The 22,080-nt window shown below is 43.3% G+C and overlaps 1 protein-coding gene across 1 annotated transcript; it reads right to left on the bottom strand.

Moving 5' to 3' along the window:
• Window positions 1-1,635: 1,635 nt before the first annotated feature.
• SELPLG (selectin P ligand) lies at window positions 1,636-21,337 on the bottom strand. Its single transcript, XM_063913530.1, has 2 exons — window positions 21,200-21,337; window positions 1,636-3,502 (listed from the first exon to the last, which is right to left on the bottom strand). Exon 2 carries the CDS (start codon window positions 3,495-3,497, stop codon window positions 2,430-2,432), a length of 1,068 nt encoding a protein of 355 aa, XP_063769600.1. The 5' UTR covers window positions 3,498-3,502; window positions 21,200-21,337; the 3' UTR covers window positions 1,636-2,429.
• Window positions 21,338-22,080: the final 743 nt, after the last annotated feature.

The raw sequence follows: 22,080 nt of genomic DNA, 5'->3' as shown, positions 1-22,080 counted from the left end.
AGTTGCGAACGGATTTGCAGATGTCCACTGTCTGGCGAAGTTTTTGCACGGTGTACGCATGCAATTGCACACTTACATGGGGTGGGTTTTCACTCTCTATGGGCGGCGGCTATCTGATCTCAGACCTCTGCAAATTTGCAGAGGATTGATCAGGTCTGAATTAGGCCCTTAGTACATACATACTAATGCGAGCAAGCACAGACTATAGTGTGTCTTCTCCAGTCTGATCTATGTGAAATCGATGGTCCAACCAGACAACATTTCTGCATACCAAGGGAGTCATGCTAAATTGGGTGTACGCCAGTTTGCTTAGTATAATACACACATTTATGCCAACAAAACAAAGTATAATAATAATAATAATAATAATAATAATAATAATTTTATTTATATAGCGCTCTTTCCCCAACAGGACTCATAGGCCTGCAACCATATGCAGATCTGGGGGCTCATTTATCAACAAGTGATAAAACTCGCTGTGAATGATAAAACTTGTGTATGATAACTGGTGTTCCAGCCAATCAGCTCCTACCTGTCATGTGTTAGAAAAATGATAGTTGGGAGCTGATTGGCTGGTGCACCATTTATCACACGCAATGAGTTTTATTATTCACAATGAGTTTGATCACTTGTTGATAAATGGGCCTCTTGGTATTACCGCCTCTGTTCAGCTGCTTTATGTATGCTCCATTGCTCATGCTTATGTTACATCATTTTGTGGGTGTATTTTACAAATATTTATTTGCGACCTTCAATAGTACATGAGAAGTGCATACTCATTGTATTATATAGGGTTTTCTTATTAAAATTAAACCAAGTAATTTCTTTGCTATCAAAATAAATCTTATAACTTTTCCTGTGCCATCATCTGGTTTGGTAATAAGCTTGAACAGTCTAACAAATGATACAATGGTTGTTCCAAGTTCACTTACAATCATACAATCTCATAACACGATATCTAGCATACACACTATGAAATCTTTGGAACGATGACACAACATATTGTGTCCAGGGATTGTATCCAATGAATTGTTACTCGTGCACACACTGCAGAGGCCAACATATCATGTAGTTGTGTTGTGTGGTCCTTCTTACATTTTATACTATGGGCCTTATTCATGGTTGTTAGCAAACCAAAAAAGCACACTAATGGGCAAAACCATGTTGCACTGCAGGTGGGGCAGATGTAACATGTGCAGAGAGAGGTAGATTTGGGTGGGGTGTGTTCAAACTGAAATCTAAATTACAGTATAAAAAATAAAGCAGCCAGTATTTACCCTGCACAGAAACAATATAACCCACCCAAATCTAACTCTCTCTGCATATGTTACATATACGGCACCTGTAGTGCATACTTATGCAATCCAGTCACCGTACAGTGGGTGTCATTCTGACCCGTTCACTCGCTGCATTTTAACGCAGCAGAGCGAACGGGTCCCTACTGCGCCGTAGGGTGCCGGCGCATGCTAGAAGTCCGAAGGCCGTAGCAGGGATACAAACGCCTCTGCCTGATTGACAGGCAGAGGCGATCGCTGGGTGGGAGGGGGCGGAACGGCGTGGGTTTGGTCTGGCCAACGCAGGCTTGGCCGGACTGAACGGGGGGCGGCCCGCAGCGGCTGCGTGACGTCACCCGCAGCCGCTGCGGGCCGGAGAGCGATGAGTAGCTCCCGGCCAGCACGCTAAAGCTGCACTGGCCGAGAGCTACTCTCGAAGTGCAAAGGCATCGCCGCTGTGCGATGACTTTGCACTTATGCGACGGGGGGCCGGACTGACATGCGGGGCGGGCTATCCCTGTGCTGGGCGTCCCCCCACATGTCAGGGAAGAAGATCGTAGCTGTGCTAAATTTAGCACAGCTACGATCAACTCGGAATGACCCCCTGTGACACCTCCACCCTAACAGAATTTAAACAGACCATGATAAATTTATTTAGGTTAGTATAATGAACCCTGGGGTAGATGTAAGAAGGGTCGATATGGGGGGGAAGAGGTATCAACGCACTTCTCCCCCATGTATTACCGTATCGAACTAAAAGATAGCAGACGTATATGCAGGGCAATGTATGAACGGTCAGTTGATTTCGACAGCTGCAGGTGATGTTGCCCTATCTCTATAGCAGGAATAATTCTGTCCCTGTCTGTGGCAGCTGCTGGCTCTTGACTGCACAGGAGATCTTGCGATAGTAGCAAGATCTCGCACATGCTCAGTGGAGCCAGCCGGGGTTGAGAGTGAGACACAGTACATCAGCACTAGGCTGATGTCCTGTGTATTCTAGCAGGGACTGCCGGAGGGGAGAGTTTTAACTCCCCCACTCAGGCAGACAAGATGTTAATACATATTAAGCATATCTGTTGTGCACTAGTTATGATCTAGTACTCATCCTAGAAGATGTAAAGAAACATGTCTTTTAGCTAACATCTTGTTACTCCACTATTCGGGAAGAAAGCTATTAAGGGTGGTGTTATCATCATCGTTCTCCTCTATATTGGCACCAAATGTCTTCAGTTTTTTAGGCTTTGCTTTTCCCTGCTGGTCACTGTCTGGCAGCAGAGAAGAGATACACCTCATTTCTGTGTAGCTGGCTGTGTAACGCTTCTGTTTTTGCTTCAGAGAAGAAATTTTGGCAGCAAGTGCGATCGTAGTGACAATGAAGACAGTGCACACAACAGCAAGAATGAGAATAGTTATCATGCATTGTTTCATTAGAGATTGGGTATGTATTTTGTCTTCTGAAGATGTAGTCATGCGTGGTTGTGTTACTATCGCCTGTGAGGAGCCAGAGGAAACTGGAATCCATCCAATGGTACTATTATGTTCTGTTGTTATATCATTTAAGTGCATAACTGGTGTAAATGGCGTATCCTCCGACAGTTTCTGACTGGTGCTAGTCTGTATGCTGCTTGTGTGTTGCATATCTGTTGAGTGGATTTGGATAACTGTAGTGCCTTTATTAGGTTTACTACTTGTGAAAATTGATAATTCTTCAGATGTGGTGGGAATTAGCGTAGAGTCAGTGGTTGATGGTTTTCTTACTTCTGTTACTAATTTATCTAGGCGTGTTGTCTCTACTTCCCCAAGCTTCTCTCCAGCTTCTTTCGTTGTCTGCTCAATATCCATAAAAGGGGTGGTGTCATCTCTACTAAGGAGAGCCATGGTCTGAGTTTCATCAAGAAGTGTACTAACTGCCTCCAGAATATGTGCGGTGCTATCAGAGAATTCTTGCAGTGGTGATTCTGAGGTACTTTCAGAGCTGATAGTTGATGTGGCATCATTCATTTCTCTTTTCATGCGGAAAAAAATGGGGGATGCATCATCCAATATGTCCGATGTTGCCCAGTTCAGCTGGTAGTTTATGCCAAGGGGAGAACTGTTTGATCTCTTTAGTAATTTATCCATATGATCAGCCAAAGGGGATTCATCCATAAGTGGGAGCTTGTAAGCAGTTGCAGCTAAGAATGATGTATAAATCAGTAGAAGTTTTGTTGATGGAGGAGACATCCTGCCTGTAACATAGATTTTAAAAATAAGTTAGTACAAAATAGTATAGTTTATTTTTTTTTTATTATTATTATTATTATTATTACTACTACTACTACTACTTCTTCTTCTACTACTAATACTACTACTATTATTATTTTTATTACTACTATTAATATAACTAATATAGTAGTAATAGTAACATAGTAATATAAGTTAAAGAGAAGATATACGTAAAAAACTGTAATACTATATGAAATAATTATTTTAACTCAATATATACAAAATGTGATGTATTTGGTATTGAGAAACAACATTCCTGTGCGCTTACTTCCTGTTCTAAAAAATCTGGTAAAGGAAATTACTAGAACTAATAATAAAGTTAGCAGTACAAAAATAAATATGTTATTTGCAAGAATTTATAAAATGTACAAATACAATTAAATGCCTATTTGTTGTTTATTTTATCATTTGGAATGTAACAAGGTGCTTTTTAAACCCTGGATTAACTTTTATGTTAGTTTTACATTTAAAGATAAATTACCAATTATAGTAAGTACTCTTAATGAAATGTGACATGCTGTACTATACAAAATCTAACTTAAGTGAACTAAAAAACATGAATTGGAACGGAAGTGAAAATAGAAGCTTAGAGACTGCCAAAAGCCAAAAAATATGTGGTGATTCACCTAATGTGGTTAAAAAACAAAAACAAATGTGTGTTACTGTAGGTGCTATTTGTGTATGAAACCAAGGGGAACAGTGCATACTAAAGGTGCATACACACTGAGCACTTTTCCCCCCTGCCCAGCAATGTCAGTGGGGGTGAACGGCTTTCCATAGCAGGACGCTATGGAAAGTAGAGATGTGCACCGGAAATTTTTCGGGTTTTGTGTTTTGGTTTTGGGTTCGGTTCCGCGGCCGTGTTTTGGGTTCGAACGCGTTTTGGCAAAACCTCACCGAATTTTCTTTGTCGGATTCGGGTGTGTTTTGGATTCGGGTGTTTTTTTCAAAAAACCCTAAAAAACAGCTTAAATCATAGAATTTGGGGGTCATTTTGATCCCAAAGTATTATTAACCTCAATAACCATAATTTCCACTCATTTTCAGTTTATTCTGAACACCTCACACTATTATTTTTAGTCCTAAAATTTGCACCGAGGTCGCTGGATGACTAAGCTCAGCGACCCAAGTGGCCGACACAAACACCTGGCCCATCTAGGAGTGGCACTGCAGTGTCACGCAGGATGGCCCTTCCAAAAAACACTCCCCAAACAGCACATGACGCAAAGAAAAAAAGAGGCGCAATGAGGTAGCTGTGTGACTAAGCTCAGCGACCCAAGTGGCCGACACAAACACCTGGCCCATCTAGGAGTGGCACTGCAGTGTCAGGCAGGATGGCCCTTCCAAAAAATACTCCCCAAACAGCACATGACGCAAAGAAGAAAAAAAAGAGGCGCAATGAGGTAGCTGTGTGAGTAAGCTAAGCGACCCTAGTGGCCGACACAAACACCTGGCCCATCTAGGAGTGGCACTGCAGTGTCACGCAGGATGGCCCTTCCAAAAAACACTCCCCAAACAGCACATGACACAAAGAAAAAAAGAGGCGCAATGAGGTAGCTGTGTGACTAAGCTCAGCGACCCAAGTGGCCGACACAAACACCTGGCCCATCTAGGAGTGGCACTGCAGTGTCAGGCAGGATGGCCCTTCCAAAAAATACTCCCCAAACAGCACATGACGCAAAGAAAAAAAGAGGCGCAATGAGGTAGCTGTGTGAGTAAGCTAAGCGACCCTAGTGGCCGACACAAACACCTGGCCCATCTAGGAGTGGCACTGCAGTGTCACGCAGGCTGGCCCTTCCAAAAAACACTCCCCAAAAAGCACATGACGCAAAGAAAAATGAAAGAAAAAAGAGGTGCAAGATGGAATTGTCCTTGGGCCCTCCCACCCACCCTTATGTTGTATAAACAGGACGTGCACACTTTAACCAACCCATCATTTCAGTGACAGGGTCTGCCACACGACTGTGACTGAAATGACGGGTTGGTTTGGACCCCCACCAAAAAAGAAGCAATTAATCTCTCCTTGCACAAACTGGCTCTACAGAGGCAAGATGTCCACCTCATCATCATCCTCCGATATATCACCGTGTACATCCCCCTCCTCACAGATTATCAATTCGTCCCCACTGGAATCCACCATCTCAGCTCCCTGTGTACTTTGTGGAGGCAATTGCTGCTGGTGAATGTCTCCACGGAGGAATTGATTATAATTCATTTTAATGAACATCATCTTCTCCACATTTTCTGGATGTAACCTCGTACGCCGATTGCTGACAAGGTGAGCGGCGGCACTAAACACTCTTTCGGAGTACACACTTGTGGGAGGGCAACTTAGGTAGAATAAAGCCAGTTTGTGCAAGGGCCTCCAAATTGCCTCTTTTTCCTGCCAGTATAAGTACGGACTGTCTGACGTGCCTACTTGGATGCGGTCACTCATATAATCCTCCACCATTCTTTCAATGGGGAGAGAATCATATGCAGTGACAGTAGACGACATGTCCGTAATCGTTGGCAGGTCCTTCAGTCCGGACCAGATGTCAGCATCAGCAGTCGCTCCAGACTGCCCTGCATCACCGCCAGCGGGTGGGCTCGGAATTCTGAGCCTTTTCCTCGCACCCCCAGTTGCGGTAGAATGTGAAGGAGGAGATGTTGACAGGTCGCATTCCGCTTGACTTGACAATTTTCTCACCAGCAGTTCTTTGAACCCCTGCAGACTTGTGTCTGCCGGAAAGAGAGATCCAAGGTAGGTTTTAAATCTAGGATCGAGCACGGTGGCCAAAATGTAGTGCTCTGATTTCAACAGATTGACCACCCGTGAATCCTTGTTAAGCGAATTAAGGGCTCCATCCACAAGTCCCACATGCCTAGCGGGATCGCTCTGTGTTAGCTCCTCCTTCAATGTCTCCAGCTTCTTCTGCAAAAGCCTGATGAGGGGAATGACCTGACTCAGGCTGGCAGTGTCTGAACTGACTTCACGTGTGGCAAGTTCAAAAGGTTGCAGAACCTTGCACAACGTTGAAATCATTCTCCACTGCGCTTGAGACAGGTGCATTCCACCTACTATATCGTGCTCAGTTGTATAGGCTTGAATGGCCTTTTGCTGCTCCTCCAACCTCTGAAGCATATAGAGGGTTGAATTCCACCTCGTTACCACTTCTTGCTTCAGATGATGGCAGGGCAGGTTCAGGCGTTTTTGGTGGTGCTCCAGTCTTCTGTACGTGGTGCCTGTACGCCGAAAGTGTGCCGCAATTCTTCTGGCCACCGACAGCATCTCTTGCACGCCCCTCTCGTTTTTTAAATAATTCTGCACCACCAAATTCAAGGTATGTGCAAAACATGGGACGTGCTGGAATTTGCCAATATTTAATGCACACACAATATTGCTGGCGTTGTCCGATGCCACAAATCCACAGGAGAGTCCAATTGGGGTAAGCCATTCTGCGATGATCTTCCTCAGTTGCCGTAAGAGGTTTTTAGCTGTGTGCGTATTCTGGAAACCGGTGATACAAAGCGTAGCCTGCCTAGGAAAGAGTTGGCGTTTGCGAGATGCTGCTACTGGTGCCGCCGCTGCTGTTCTTGCGGCGGGAGTCCATACATCTACCCAGTGGGCTGTCACAGTCATATAGTCCTGAGTCTGCCCTGCTCCACTTGTCCACATGTCCGTGGTTAAGTGGACATTGGGTACAACTGCATTTTTTAGGACACTGGTGAGTCTTTTTCTGAGGTCTGTGTACATTTTCGGTATCGCCTGCCTAGAGAAATGGAACCTAGATGGTATTTGGTACCGGGGACACAGTACCTCAAGCAAGTCTATAGTTGGCTCTGCAGTAATAATGGATACCAGAACCACGTTTCTCACCGCCCAGGATGCCAAGGCCTCAGTTATCCGCTTTGCAGCAGGATGACTGCTGTGATATTTCATCTTCCTCGCAAAGGACTGTTGGACAGTCAATTGCTTGGTGGAAGTAGTAAAAGTGGTCTTACGACTTCCCCTCTGGGATGACCATCGACTCCCAGCAGCAACAACAGCAGCGCCAGCAGCAGTAGGCGTTACACGCAAGGATGCATCGGAGGAATCCCAGGCAGGAGAGGACTCGTCAGAATTGCCAGTGACATGGCCTGCAGGACTATTGGCATTCCTGGGGAAGGAGGAAATTGACACTGAGGGAGTTGGTGGGGTGGTTTGCGTGAGCTTGGTTACAAGAGGAAGGGATTTACTGGTCAGTGGACTGCTTCCGCTGTCGCCCAAAGTTTTTGAACTTGTCACTGACTTATGATGAATGCGCTGCAGGTGACGTATAAGGGAGGATGTTCCGAGGTGGTTAACGTCCTTACCCCTACTTATTACAGCTTGACAAAGGCAACACACGGCTTGACAAATGTTGTCCGCATTTCTGGTAAAATACTTCCACACCGAAGAGCTGATTTTTTTGGTATTTTCACCAGGCATGTCAATGGCCATATTCCTCCCACGGACAACAGGTGTCTCCCCGGGTGCCTGACTTAAACAAACCACCTCACCATCAGAATCCTCCTGGTCAATTTCCTCCCCAGCGCCAGCAACACCCATATCCTCCTCATCCTGGTGTACTTCAACACTGACATCTTCAATCTGACTATCAGGAACTGGACTGCGGGTGCTCCTTCCAGCACTTGCAGGGGGCGTGTAAATGGTGGAAGGCGCATGCTCTTCACGTCCAGTGTTGGGAAGGTCAGGCATCGCAACCGACACAATTGGACTCTCCTTGTGGATTTGTGATTTCGAAGAACGCACAGTTCTTTGCTGTGCTTTTGCCAGCTTAAGTCTTTTCATTTTTCTAGCGAGAGGCTGAGTGCTTCCATCCTCATGTGAAGCTCAACCACTAGCCATGAACATAGGCCAGGGCCTCAGCCGTTCCTTGCCACTCCGTGTGGTAAATGGCATATTGGCAAGTTTACGCTTCTCCTCCGATGATTTTATTTTAGATTCAGCTTCAGCACGAGGTGGAAGTCGATCTTGATCTTTCCCTATTTTTGGAACCTCAACATTTTTGTTCTCCATATTTTAATAGGCACAACTAAAATGCACCTCAGGTAAACAATGGAGATGGATGGATACTAGTATACTTATGGATGACGAGTGACTGCCGACACAGAGGTAGCTACAGCCGTGGACTACCATACTGCGTCTGCTAGTATAGACTGGATGATAATGATATAAAAAATATATATATATATATATATATCACTACTGCAGGACAGGTATATATTATATAATGACGGACCTGCTGGACACTGTCAGCAGACTCCTAAACTACTAGTATGAAGAAGATAGAAAAAAAAAAACCACCACAGGTAGGTATACAATTATGGACGAGCACTGCTGACACAGAGGTAGCTACAGCCATGGACTACCGTACTGCGTCTGCTAGTATAGACTGGATGATAATGATATAAAAAATATATATATATCACTACTGCAGGACAGGTATATATTATATAATGACGGACCTGCTGGACACTGTCAGCAGACTCCTAAACTACTAGTATGAAGAAGATAGAAAAAAAAACCCACCACAGGTAGGTATACAATTATGGACGAGCGACTGCCGACACAGAGGTAGCTACAGCCGTGGACTACCGTACTGCGTCTGCTAGTATAGACTGGATGATAATGATATAAAATATATATATATATCACTACTGCAGGACAGGTATATATTATATAATGACGGACCTGCTGGACACTGTCAGCAGACTCCTAAACTACTAGTATGAAGAAGATAGAAAAAAAAAACCACCACAGGTAGGTATACAATTATGGACGAGCACTGCCGACACAGAGGTAGCTACAGCCGTGGACTACCGTACTGCGTCTGCTAGTATAGACTGGATGATAATGATATAAAATATATATATATATATATATATCACTACTGCAGGACAGATATATATTATATAATGACGGACCTGCTGGACACTGTCAGCAGACTCCTAAACTACTAGTATGAAGAAGATAGAAAAAAAAAACCACCACAGGTAGGTATACAATTATGGACGAGCGACTGCCGACACAGAGGTAGCTACAGCCGTGGACTACCGTACTGCGTCTGCTAGTATAGACTGGATGATAATGATATAAAAAATATATATATATCACTACTGCAGGACAGGTATATATTATATAATGACGGACCTGCTGGACACTGTCAGCAGACTCCTAAACTACTAGTATGAAGAAGATAGAAAAAAAAAAACCACCACAGGTAGGTATACAATTATGGACGAGCACTGCTGACACAGAGGTAGCTACAGCAGTGGACTACCGTACTGCGTCTGCTAGTATAGACTGGATGATAATGATATAAAAAATATATTTATATCACTACTGCAGGACAGGTATATATTATATAATGACGGACCTGCTGGACACTGTCAGCAGACTCCTAAACTACTAGTATGAAGAAGATAGAAAAAAAAAAAACCACCACAGGTAGGTATACAATTATGGACGAGCACTGCCGACACAGAGGTAGCTACAGCCGTGGACTACCGTACTGCGTCTGCTAGTATAGACTGGATGATAATGATATAAAAAATATATATATATCACTACTGCAGGTATATATTAAAATATAATGAATGACGGACCTGCTGGACACTGTCTGTCAGCAGAATGCGTTTATAGAATAAAAAAAAAAAACACCACACGAGTGTTTAACTTTTTCAGGCAGACAATATACTGGTGGTCACTGGTCAGTCACACTGGCAGCAAAAGTGTGCACTGTTATGTACTCCTGCTATAACTGCTCCCCAGTCTCCCCCACAATTTAGCTGTGTGAGCAGTGAGCACTCAGCACAGTCAGATATACATAGATGATATTATCAATCATGCAGCACACTGAGGCTGAGCACAGATATGGTATGTGACTGTGTATCGTTTTTTTTCAGGCAGAGAACGGATTTTAAATAATAAATAAAACTGGTGGTCACTAGTATAACTATCAGCAAAACTCTGCACTCTCTGAGTACTCCAGTCCTAATGCTCCCCAAAATTACTAAAATTAAATTACTAGTAAATCAAGTGTCTCACTCTCTATCTAAACGGAGAGGACGCCAGCCACGTCCTCTCCCTATCAATCTCAATGCACGTGTGAAAATGGCGGCGACGCGCGGCTCCTTATATAGAATCCGAGTCTCGCGATAGAATACGAGCCTCGCGAGAATCCGACAGCGGGATGATGACGTTCGGGCGTGCTCGGGTTAACCGAGCAAGGCGGGAAGATCCGAGTCTGCCTCGGACCCGTGTAAAAAGGCTGAAGTTCGGGGGGGTTCGGATTCCGAGGAACCGAACCCGCTCATCTCTAATGGAAAGCCGTCCGCCCCGCTGTTCATCTGCTGGTAATACCAGCAGATGAACGGCAGCTGCCGGCGATGAAGCGGGGGCGCGCATCAGCGATCATCGCTCATCACCGGGGCATACATACTGGGCGGTTTTGAGCTGAAATAGCTCAAAATACCAAAAGTGATCTGCTTTCAGCTCATAATCGCCCAGTGTGTATGGGCCTTTACTTACTGTGCTGCCCCCTCCTCCGAGAGGGGGCTGTCTGGTTGGAGCATAGGAGGCATGGCCGGTGTGAAGGTGGGCTGTTTAAGGGGGGCGTGGTGGCATGATCGTGTCATCATGGCCATGCTCTTTGCTATACAGTGCAAAGAAAACAGGTATGTATAGTGGGTGGTGGGACTACGATGATGCAAGTCAGGGACAATTGCATCATCGGGCCCCCTCAGACCGCCCACTTGTGCTTTTTTGTGTGCAGATGAGGGGGTAGGGGGGTGCAATGAGCTGGCGGGATACGCGGGAGACTTGATCATCTTTCTTGGGGTCTGGGAGCACCACACGATTTTTGGGAGCCTCCTGGACGTTTCGGGAGGGTAGGCAAGTATAGAACAGTTTACATTTTTTATGCTAATTAACAATTTATTAATAATGCCTGTTTAATATAATTAATAAATAACTTTCTTAGATATATTGTTTGTATTTTAACCTCTTCACTGCTGAGAGTTTTTTTTTTTATCCTTGTGCTGAGGCCATTTTCCGACATCATTGCTCATCACATTCCAATAGCAATAACACTGAGGGCCTAATTCAGATCTCAGCAGCAGCAAATTTGGGCAAAACCATGTGCACTGCAGGTGGGGCAGATATAACATGTGCAGAGAGAGTTAGATTTGGGTGGGTTATTTTATTTCTGTGCAGGGTAAATACTGGCTGCTTTATTTTTACACTGCAATTTAGATTTCAGTTTGAAAACATTCCACCCAAATCTACTCTCTCTGCACATGTTATATCTGCCCCCCCCCCCCCCCCCCCTGCAGTGCACGTGGTTTTGCCCAACTGCTAACAAATTTGCTGCTGCGATCAGGTATGAATTAGGCCCTGAGTTTTGTAGGCAGTATCCACATAAATTATATCTTGATTGTTTCAGAAGTCTTTGTATTTTTAGCATATGCCATGTTTTTACTTATTCAAACACGTCAGTTTTTTTAACCTAAATTACCCAAAAAAAAAAGTTTTTTTGAAATAAACGCTTTGTGGTTCTTGTTTCACCAATAATCCACCTTTCCAAAATAGTAAAAAACAGGATTCTATGTGACAAATAAAAAACTGCACTTGAAATGAAAATGCATTTTAAATGTTTGCTATGTGTAGGAAGAATATATTAGGCCAACATTTTATAACTTACCTAATGCATTAATTGAGGGATTACTTTTTTTATTTGGCACACGATGGGTAGATAAGGGCATTAGATCCACCCAAACTGTGGAATTTTATTTTTGTGTGTATTGTTTCGGTTACTGTCTGATGATTACCATAAAATAAATACTAAGGGGATACATTGTTTGAAAGAGGAGACTCCCCTCTTTCAAGACAGGGTGCCGCCATTTGTGTGTGGAGTAGTATGGGAGAGATTGGACACAATCTGGGGAGATTCAATTGTTTGAAAAGTCAGTTGGGTGTCTGTTTTTTTCCTATCTAATAGACAGGAAAAAACAGACACCCAACCGACTTTTCAAACATTTGAATCTCCCCCAATGTGCTCTTCCCATCTCTGGAAAACTTTTTTCCCCCGTAGAATTATGTGATATATTATCACAGGTGTAGTTGAGCTGCTGCTGGTGCTACATAATTTGAAAGAGGGGACTCCCCTCTTTCTTGTGGGAGTGACCCCACATTTCCAAAAATAATTATGGGAGTAACATGTAATGCCCTTCCACACAGTGGCGTAAGTTTATCCCAGTTGCCCGGAGGCAAGAAAAATATTGGTGCCCCCCCCCTATATATAATCCGTGAGCCAATAAGATGCCATTTTGAGATCCGAGTAAAACCGAGTAAAACCGAACCCGCTCATCTCTAATTCTAACTATATGAAGCTACTACAAAACCATTCCAACTAGGCAGATCTATGTAGTGGTCCAACCACACACTACATAGATCTGCTCAGTCACTCACAATGCTGATTATTTCTCTGACAATTAATTTGCAAGTGTCATATCCAGGATTAGAACCCACAACCTTTTACACTGGTAGCATGCATCTTACTGATGGAGATATCTGCTCTTGTATAGGAAGTATGAGAATTCTAACTATATAAAATTACGTGTAATTGTCAGAGAAATAACTTCATATAGTTAGAATTGTCATGCTTCCTTTATAGGAGCAAATAGCTTCATCAGTAAGGTATCTGCTTCCAGTATATCTATAATAAAGAGGGTATGATTTGTAAGGTGCAGTGACTAGTGGGGAAGTCTGCTACGGAAGAGGTACCGGCTGCTGTCAATTAACTTAATTGATTAATGTTGCTGAACACCCGGCTCAAAGCAGGAGCCCGGCGGCAGCTGACTCCGTTGCCTCCCAGAGTTCTGCCTCTGCTTCCACACATATACTGAAAATGTCTATTTACCAGAGTGCAGGGTAATATTGTTTGGTGATCACCCAATAAAAAGTACTAGTGGCCCACATAATTTGAAAGAGAACTCCCCTCTTTTAAATCTAGGTGCCCACAAAGTTGCCGGTGTCATCATATAGTTCTCTCCCTCCATACACACATTATTGTCCAGTAATTATAGGTGATCAATAAGTACTAAGGGGACCCATCATTTGACTCCATGATTTTTCTGAAGTGCATTTGGTTTTGCCAGGTGATCACATCATTTTCATTCATTCATAAAAAACATTTCCTTCAAAAGTGACATTGATACACACCTTCCAAACTGCAGAACTACCAGTGATGAACAGCGAGTTATTATTGCCATGAAAATGTTTTTAACTGTAGCTCTTGATTATTACTGGGCAGGAGGTTTACATTTTGATTGAAACAGTCAAAGGCTCCAGATTTTATGAGAAAAGTATATGCCTTTGACGGGATGCGGTCACATGATTCCGACGCCGGGATCCCGATCGCTGACAATGCAATTGCTGGCAATGCTGACAGTCGGCATGCTGACAGACAGGGACTGTCCACGACACCCATAGAGTGGTAACAGAACCGATCCCGCTGCATGGGCGAGCGCAGTGAGCCCGCTAGGAGCTCCGTTGCGCTAGTCTCCCCACCGGCATTCTGGCAGCCGGGAACCCGGGGTCGGTATGCTGACCTCCGGTATCCCTACCACCGGTGAAACAATCATAAACCCCTTTGACATCAGTGCACCCATCTCCCATATAAATGTCATCATTTGTCACCCATGGTTTCTCTACCCTACGCCTGAAATGTTGTCCTTTCAGGCTTTTGCTCTTTGACTGAGTCTATGCTTTTATTTTTCCTTTGTGGCTTTTATGGGGTACTCAGGATTAGCCTCCATACGCCCACCTTTTTCTTCCTTCCTCCCACCCTTGCCCTATAATTATGTTGCTTCCTTCATTTATTATAACTGATGCATTTTTTTTTATATCTGTTAGAATTTCAGACTCTCTATACATGTTACACTGTTTAACATTCTCTGTTACTCTTTCCGTGATATGTTGTACTTAGGCTGATTGCTGTTTTTATATATGTTTTCATTGTCTACTACTGTTTATGTTTCTATATTTCAAAATTTACATAAAGTTTTGGGTTTTTTAAAGCTACGCAAGAACTTTTGTGATAACGCCTATGGTGTATGTTCAGGAAAGGGCAAAAAGTCCTTTAGCCAACAATGACCAGTGCTTCCACCAGAAAGAGGACCTTTTCTTGCCTAAATCAGTGGATCCCAACGCGGTCATCAAGGCACCCTAATGGTCCAAGTTTTAAGTATATCCAAGCTTGGCCACAGGTGTCTTAATTACTACCTCAATCAGTTTGATTTAACCATCTGAGCTGAGCCATGGATATAGTTTAAAGTTTAAAGTGTAAACCTGTACCGTGACTTGAGGACTCTGTTTGGGAACCTCTGGCCTAGCTTATTTCATTAAATTACCATTTGCCTTAACCATGCCAGGATAATTATTTCTGGCACCTAGTGGAGATAGTTTCCCCTATGCCTTGGCCCATAGAATCTATTGATTATTGATTCAATACTGTTTCCTCCTCTAGCTGTTCTATCCGTTCTTCACATGGGAGTTTCTGATTTTCACGGTTGTAAATATAAATGAGTGTTAAAAATTTGGTAAATCTATAGAGATGTAAATTTTAAACATCTTAATGTAAGTAAATATTAATCCATGGTTCTTACCGTTACCCGTGGAGCACCCGTAAAAAGACACGGTAAAAAGTTACAAGACCATTTTTGTAGTTTATTAAATTCTACACACTGGAGGTGCAATCCAAATTTTGATCCGTTTGTCCATTTGGGCATTATCGTTCATGCAACACAAGCCACGCATCGATAATGACGCCATTATGTTTACCATCTTTTCATCCCCTTAGGGGAGGTTTATTAAAATTCTGATTATGTAGTTTTTCTATTTCCCACCTGCAGAATACCTATGTTACATTTCATCTACCTATATAAATAAAAACGTATGTATGTATGTATGTATGTATGTATGTATATATGTTCCAGCATAACTCTGGAATGCCTGGAGCAATTTACACTGAACTTGGTTCACATATCCCTTACAATCTGGAAAGAAATACTGTGGGGGTAAGATACCCCTAGCACACCTAGGGGTGAGGGTGGGAAGAGGGTGACTTGTAAAAATGCATAGTTTTCAGGCACAACTCTGGAATGCCTGGAGCAATTTACACCAAACTCGGGACACATATGTATGACTTACAATCTGGAAAAAAATACTGTGGGGGTAAGACACACCTAGCACCCCTAGGGGTGGGGGTGTGAAGGGGGTGACATGTAAAAATCTATAGTTTTCAGCATAACTCTGGAATGGCTGGAGCAATTTACACAGAGGCGCACATGGGTAGGGGCACAGGCACCCACGTGTAAGGGCAGAGGCACACACGGGTAGGGGCAGAGGGTAGGGGCAGAGGCACCCACAGGCAAGGATAAAGGCACACACGGGTAGGGGCAGAGGCACCCACAGGTAGGGGCAGAAGCACATACGGGTAGGGGCAGAGGCACCCACAGGTAGGGGCAGAGGCACCCACAGGTAGGGGCAGAGGTACCCACAGGTAAGGATAGTGGCACACACAGGTAGGGGCAGAGGCACACACGGGTAGGGGCATAGGCTTATGCAGTGTTGGACTGGGGCATGCAGGGCCCACTGGGGGAATGCAGTGGTAGGGGCCCATGTTAGGGGTGTGGCCATTCTGCAGAGGGGTGTGGCCTGCTACCTCATTGGTTTGACCAACGATTAGAGAGTGCAACGCCTGGGCCCTTTCATAAATATATACAGTAAATTCAGCTGCCGCATGCATGGTAATGTACCAGATTACTTATTAGCAATGCACTCTAGAAAACACACTATAGTCCAGTATAAGGTAATATATGTATAATGTATAATTAAAGTACACAGTCTGGATCCTGATCCTTAGAACAGGAGGAGGGCCCCCAGGCAGTGGGGCCCACCGGTGGTTTCCCATGTACCCCTGTGGGCCAGTCCAAGCCTGGGCTTATGGGTAGGAGCAGAGGAACCTATGGGTAAGGGCAAATGCACACACGGGTAGGGGCAGAGGCACACATGGGTGGGGGCAGAAGCATACTTTAGTGTCGAAGCTAAGCAAGGAGACCTAGGGCCCTTTGACATAGAGGGAGTAGTGGTGGTGTGGACTAGATGGCGCTATCGCTCAAGCAGTGATGGTAAATGTGAGAGTGCTAAAACAAATACTTAGCTGTACTGTCTCCCGGCGAAGAGTCAGGTATAATCTATGTCGAATTTATGATGGAGAGCTCAGCCATATTGAAAAAACAAAACAAAAATAAAATGTGTAGTAATGTTGCTTGAAACTAAATAAATATAGAGATATAGCGTCTAGGATTTTTTTGCCAATAGGAGCTGGTAGGCTTCTCTAGGCAATGTGAATGGTCAGAGAATAGGTGATCTTTTCAATCCAAACATATAGAAACAGTATCCTCATATGAACACAGCTGACTTACACAAAGACAGGTGGTGACAGGCCCATAAAGGTATCTTTTAAAGATGTGATGTGCTCTTTATCAATTGGTGGTTGAAGAGGGCGTACCTAACACTCACGTGAGGGACAGTAGATATCCTCATATAACGGTTTCTTTCAACGACATCATTCCAAAGGGGTTACCATGGTGGTTGAATATCCAATGATGGAATACTCGATCATATCTTCCCTCAGAGTCCAAAAAGACAGGTCCGCCGCAGAGAAGCCCCCTCAAAGCCAACGCGTTTCAATTGCCTTGAAAACTAGTCCTTTGACTCGAAACGCGTTGGATTTGAGGGGGCTTCTCTGCGGCGGACTACCGCTCCTATTGGCATCATAAATTGGACATAGATTATACCTGACTCTTCGCCGGGAGACAGTACAGCTAAGTATTTGTTTTGGCACTCTCACATTTACCATCACTGCTTGAGCGATAGCGCCATCTAGTCCACACCACCACTACTCCTTCTGTTTCATTTTTTGGACTATCTGGGATAAGTCCACCGTTGGATCTAGAAGGCAGCAATCGTTTCACTAGAAGCCATTAAGGATTTCACCCCTCTCTTTTCCCTTTGACATAGAGTCAACCTGCAAACCTAACATATTTACCATACAGAAGGTGTAGCTTGGCCTGTAATCCCAGCATTTACAGCACTGAGCAGGGCAGCATCAGAATCAGGACGGGGCAGAGAAGGAGGCGGATTATTCTCCTCAGCACCAGCATTTTGACTGCATCAATCCGGGGAAGCCCATAGGAGCGGGCTGACAAAGATTGGCATTATTCTTTAAATTCCGTAGCGAAGCACGGTTATTCAGCTAATATATATATACTGTATATAGAGAGAGAGAGCGAGAGAGAGGAAGTCAGTGGCACTCCGAGTCTTGTATTTGGATTACAGATAAATCAACAGCATGCTAAATACACTAGCATTTCAGAGCCTAACTTCACGTCTGTGTTTTTAGCATGCTGTTGATGTTACTTATAAACTACTTATACAAGCCTTGGAGTGCCGCTTACTTCCTTCAGTCTGCACAGAGGGCACTCAAGCAAGCTGTACACACTTGTGAACAGTGCTGTTCCAATCAGACATATATATATATACGCAGAAGTGTTTGCTGAACTGTCGTTTTAGACGGGAGGCATTCGATATGCCGGCTGTCGGATCCCGGCGCTCAGCATACCGACGCCGGGATCCTGACAGCCGGCATACTGACAACTATTATCCCTCTTGGGGTGTCCACCACACCCCTGGAGGGAGAATAAATAGTGTACGCCACTGTGCCCGCAGGGGGCTCTTTTGCGCTCACCCCGCTGCCGGCATGCCGGCGCTCGGGATCCCAGCGCCGGTATGCTGGGCACCGGGATACCAAGCGTCGGTAAAACAGTACACCCGCTTTAGACACCAGTCTGGTAGCTTCCAGGTTCATTTTGACGGTGAGCTGCTGCACTGTAGCGTGTCTAGATAGATAGATAGATAGATAGATAGATAGATAGATAGATAGATAGATAGATAGATAGATAGATAGACGTCCATTCTCAAACAAACTCCCAGACTTCTGGCAACTCGGACCCTATTACATTTACCCCATATCCATAATCCATTTGGCGCGGCACTCAAAGCATAACAAAAGGCACTAGCAGGCAGTGTTAAAGATCAACGTTTCAATGCCAATTTTAATAAGGCATTTCCATCAGGATAAAGTGTATGATACAAAGTCGTTACATAAAGAACCGTGCACTGTGATTATCATCTCTCAGTTATAAAATAATAGATCATGTTTCTGTCAGTATTTGTGGAGGTGTTAGTGGACGTAGAGTAATGTGAGACTACCTGGATACATTGTCTCAATACAATTGTGCCTAAAGGTCTTAATGAGTTTCTTGGTTTAAATAACCTTATTTAAGCCCTGGATTCATGTTGCTGCGGTAATGGTATGATTTACCTACAATCAAAATCCCGATGGTCAAAATACTGACAACAATTGACCGATGGTCAAAATACCGATAAGGTCAAAATACGGACATTTAAAATGTCGACACGGTCAAAAATGCCAACATTCAAAATGTCGACGGGTCAAAAAATAGACACACGGTTTTCATTTTTTGGGGGGTGTATGTCGACATGGAACGGTATAAGTGTACTGCGTCTCCTTGCTTCGGGCACAGGGGGTCATTCCGAGTGCGACAGATCCAGCGATGAAGGTCCCGGTCCTGACGTCAGACATTCGCCTTCCAAACGCCTCGACACACCTGCGTTGGACTCACCATGCCTTGACGAGTCGATCGTCACCAGGCAATGACGCGTGCGCGCAATGCGTCTGCCGTGCATGCGCATTTCTGACCCGTTCGCACCGCAGTGAAGAACCGCTGCGTGCGAATGGGTCGGAATAACCCCCGCAGTGCCTTGCTGCGCTCAGCACACTATTATATTTCCCCTCTCTACGTCCACTGGGATGGTAAAATATGAACAAGTCGGTTTCAATGAAAAAATCATGAAAAACGTATGTCGATTTTTTGATCTGTCGACATTTTAACTGTCTGTATTTTGACAGTGTCTACATTTTTAATGTCTGCATTTTGACCATGTCGGTATTTTGACCTTGTCGGTATTTTGACCATCGGCCAATGATTGTTGGTATTTTGTCCATTAGGATTTTGATTGTAGGTAAATTGCCTGCATCCCGTTGCTTCTTATATGCTCTTAGTGATTTCTGATATCCGTTTCCTATTGTATAATTACTATCATTACATATCGTTGCTTCTTAATTGAACCTATTTAGTATATATATATATATATATATATATATATACAGATCACAGGTGAGGATGGTTACCTTTAGTAGCCATTCAAACCCGTTTGTGTCAACTTGTGTGCATGTTATCAGGCCAAAATCTCCAGGGTATGTAAACTTTTGATCAGGGTCATTTGGGTAGGTTCTGTTGTCATTATGATTTAAAAAGAGTAAACACAGTTGTTTGACAATAAATGGCTTCACCCAACCACTAACCATGAGTGAAAGAAAAGTTTGTGAGTTACCATTCATATTCTCTGACAAATGGCCAGAAAATCACAAATTCTGCTAGGGTATGTAAACTTATGAGCACAACTGTGTGTATATATATATATATATATATATATATATATATATATATATATATACACACACCTTCCAACATGACCCAAAATGCTCTGCTCCTGGACTTCCCTCTTAAACTATGAATGCTGTGACCTGAGAGGGAAGCCCAGGAGCAGAGCTATATCAATTATTACAGAATGTGCTTTTATTTAAAAGTCACCTCAGTGCATTAGCTTGAATGTTCACAGTCAAATTGGAGTTCATTGCAATAAAAGCCAGTCAGTGAGCACTGACACCCCCATTATTGAGCAATCTCATTGCACCTCTTGCCCTACACTCTTTCAGGAAATGATGCCTGTTACTTTTGAAATTGTTGCTACTGTTGCTTATGAAACTGGTCTAACACAAAAAAAACATTGCAGCTGAAATGCATAATGAGAAGTTACTCAGCACCTTTGGTTACCGAAGCAACAGTAATAAAAAACATACCAATTGTTCCAAATCAGACTTGAATATAAATATCATGGAAAAAGTTTATAATAACAAAAGCAGTGCTTAATTTTTGCTAATAAAAAAAAGAACAGAAACGCTGCTAAAAAGTGGAACTCAAAACTGATGAGATATTTAAAAGTTATCTTTAAACATTAGCAGGAAGATTAAAGTTATCTTTAAACATTAGTGACTACAATGCTAATATACTGTAAATGCTAGAACTGCGTTCCAACTTCCAACACAAATTAAGCCCTGATCAATACATATACAGCATAGCAATTACAATTATCACATTCCATATTGCATTTTCAGTATACAATGCATAAAAAAACAAAGAATAACATTTAATGATTCTTAAAAATCCCTGGAAGTGAATGTCGGAAGGTATTTTCTACAAATGAAGCCAGATTAAAAAGCATGGAGCTAAACACCTAAAAAATGCTTTGCCATAATGTGTGGAAACTACCTTCCTTAGCATTGATGTTTTAGCCTTTTTTTGTATTACAGATTCTTTTTCTCTGCAACATTAAATGTGAATTGAGTGGCACACTCGCTCCTTACCATAAAATTAATCTTGCTCGCTGCCAAGTGGACTATTTAATTTTGAGTATGATCCGGTCCTGTCTCATCCAGATGCATTTCAAAGCTGCAGTCTTTAAACAATGTACCTGAGCAAGACAGGAAACCTAGAGGAGGGTGTGGAGTCTTTAATAAATAAGGAAGGACAGTACCGCAGGCTGTGGTTTCTAGAGAGGCGGGGGAGAGAAAGATAGACTGTGTCAGAGAGACAGAAAGATAGCAGTTTCAAAAAAGAGAGGCGTTGCAAAGATAGATACAGTAGATAGATAGACAAGGCAGAAGCAAACTTTTTGGTAAGTACAAAATGAAATTGTGTTATCACCCTTGCTATGTGACCCATAATTAGTACAAGCAGGGTTGATAGTTGGAAATATGACTGACTATGGGCACACAACTATGCAGACATGATATTACATGCAACAAGTTACTGCTTACAGGCAAAGTCTGCTTAACCCTAAAGACTCCTTTTGTTTCTAAGTGAAACGCTAATCTTAAACTAATCATTACAACACTATTCAGAATGGGTAAACTGAAGCTAACCAATAGAAGGAAAGCTTATTTCATAAAATGATAGGTTTGCAAATTATATTTGCTACTAAATCTACATTCAGATTATTTTCAAGTACACACAATTATTTTTAGAATACAAAAATAGTCCAGTTGAGATTTATTTAGAGCTTTAATGCAGTGTGTCCTGTGTCCAAAAGTAATATTTGATCTCCTTTCTCTCTTAGGGGTATATTTATCACAGTGGTCGGGGAATCTATATGCATGACCCGCTGTGTCTCGGCAGCGCGACCATAGGCGTGCAGAGCCTGCAGATACTTCCTGTGCCTCCCCCGCTCACCGCTGCGCCCAGCGCC

Source organism: Pseudophryne corroboree, chromosome 1 (assembly GCF_028390025.1).
Source record: "Pseudophryne corroboree isolate aPseCor3 chromosome 1, aPseCor3.hap2, whole genome shotgun sequence".
Classification (NCBI taxonomy): domain Eukaryota; kingdom Metazoa; phylum Chordata; class Amphibia; order Anura; family Myobatrachidae; genus Pseudophryne; species Pseudophryne corroboree.
This window is presented reverse-complemented; position numbering and strand designations above follow the sequence as displayed.

Coding starts and splice junctions, on each gene's coding strand:
- SELPLG (XM_063913530.1), bottom strand. CDS start 3,497: ATGTCTCCTCCATCAACAAAACTTCTACTGATTTATACATCATTCTTA.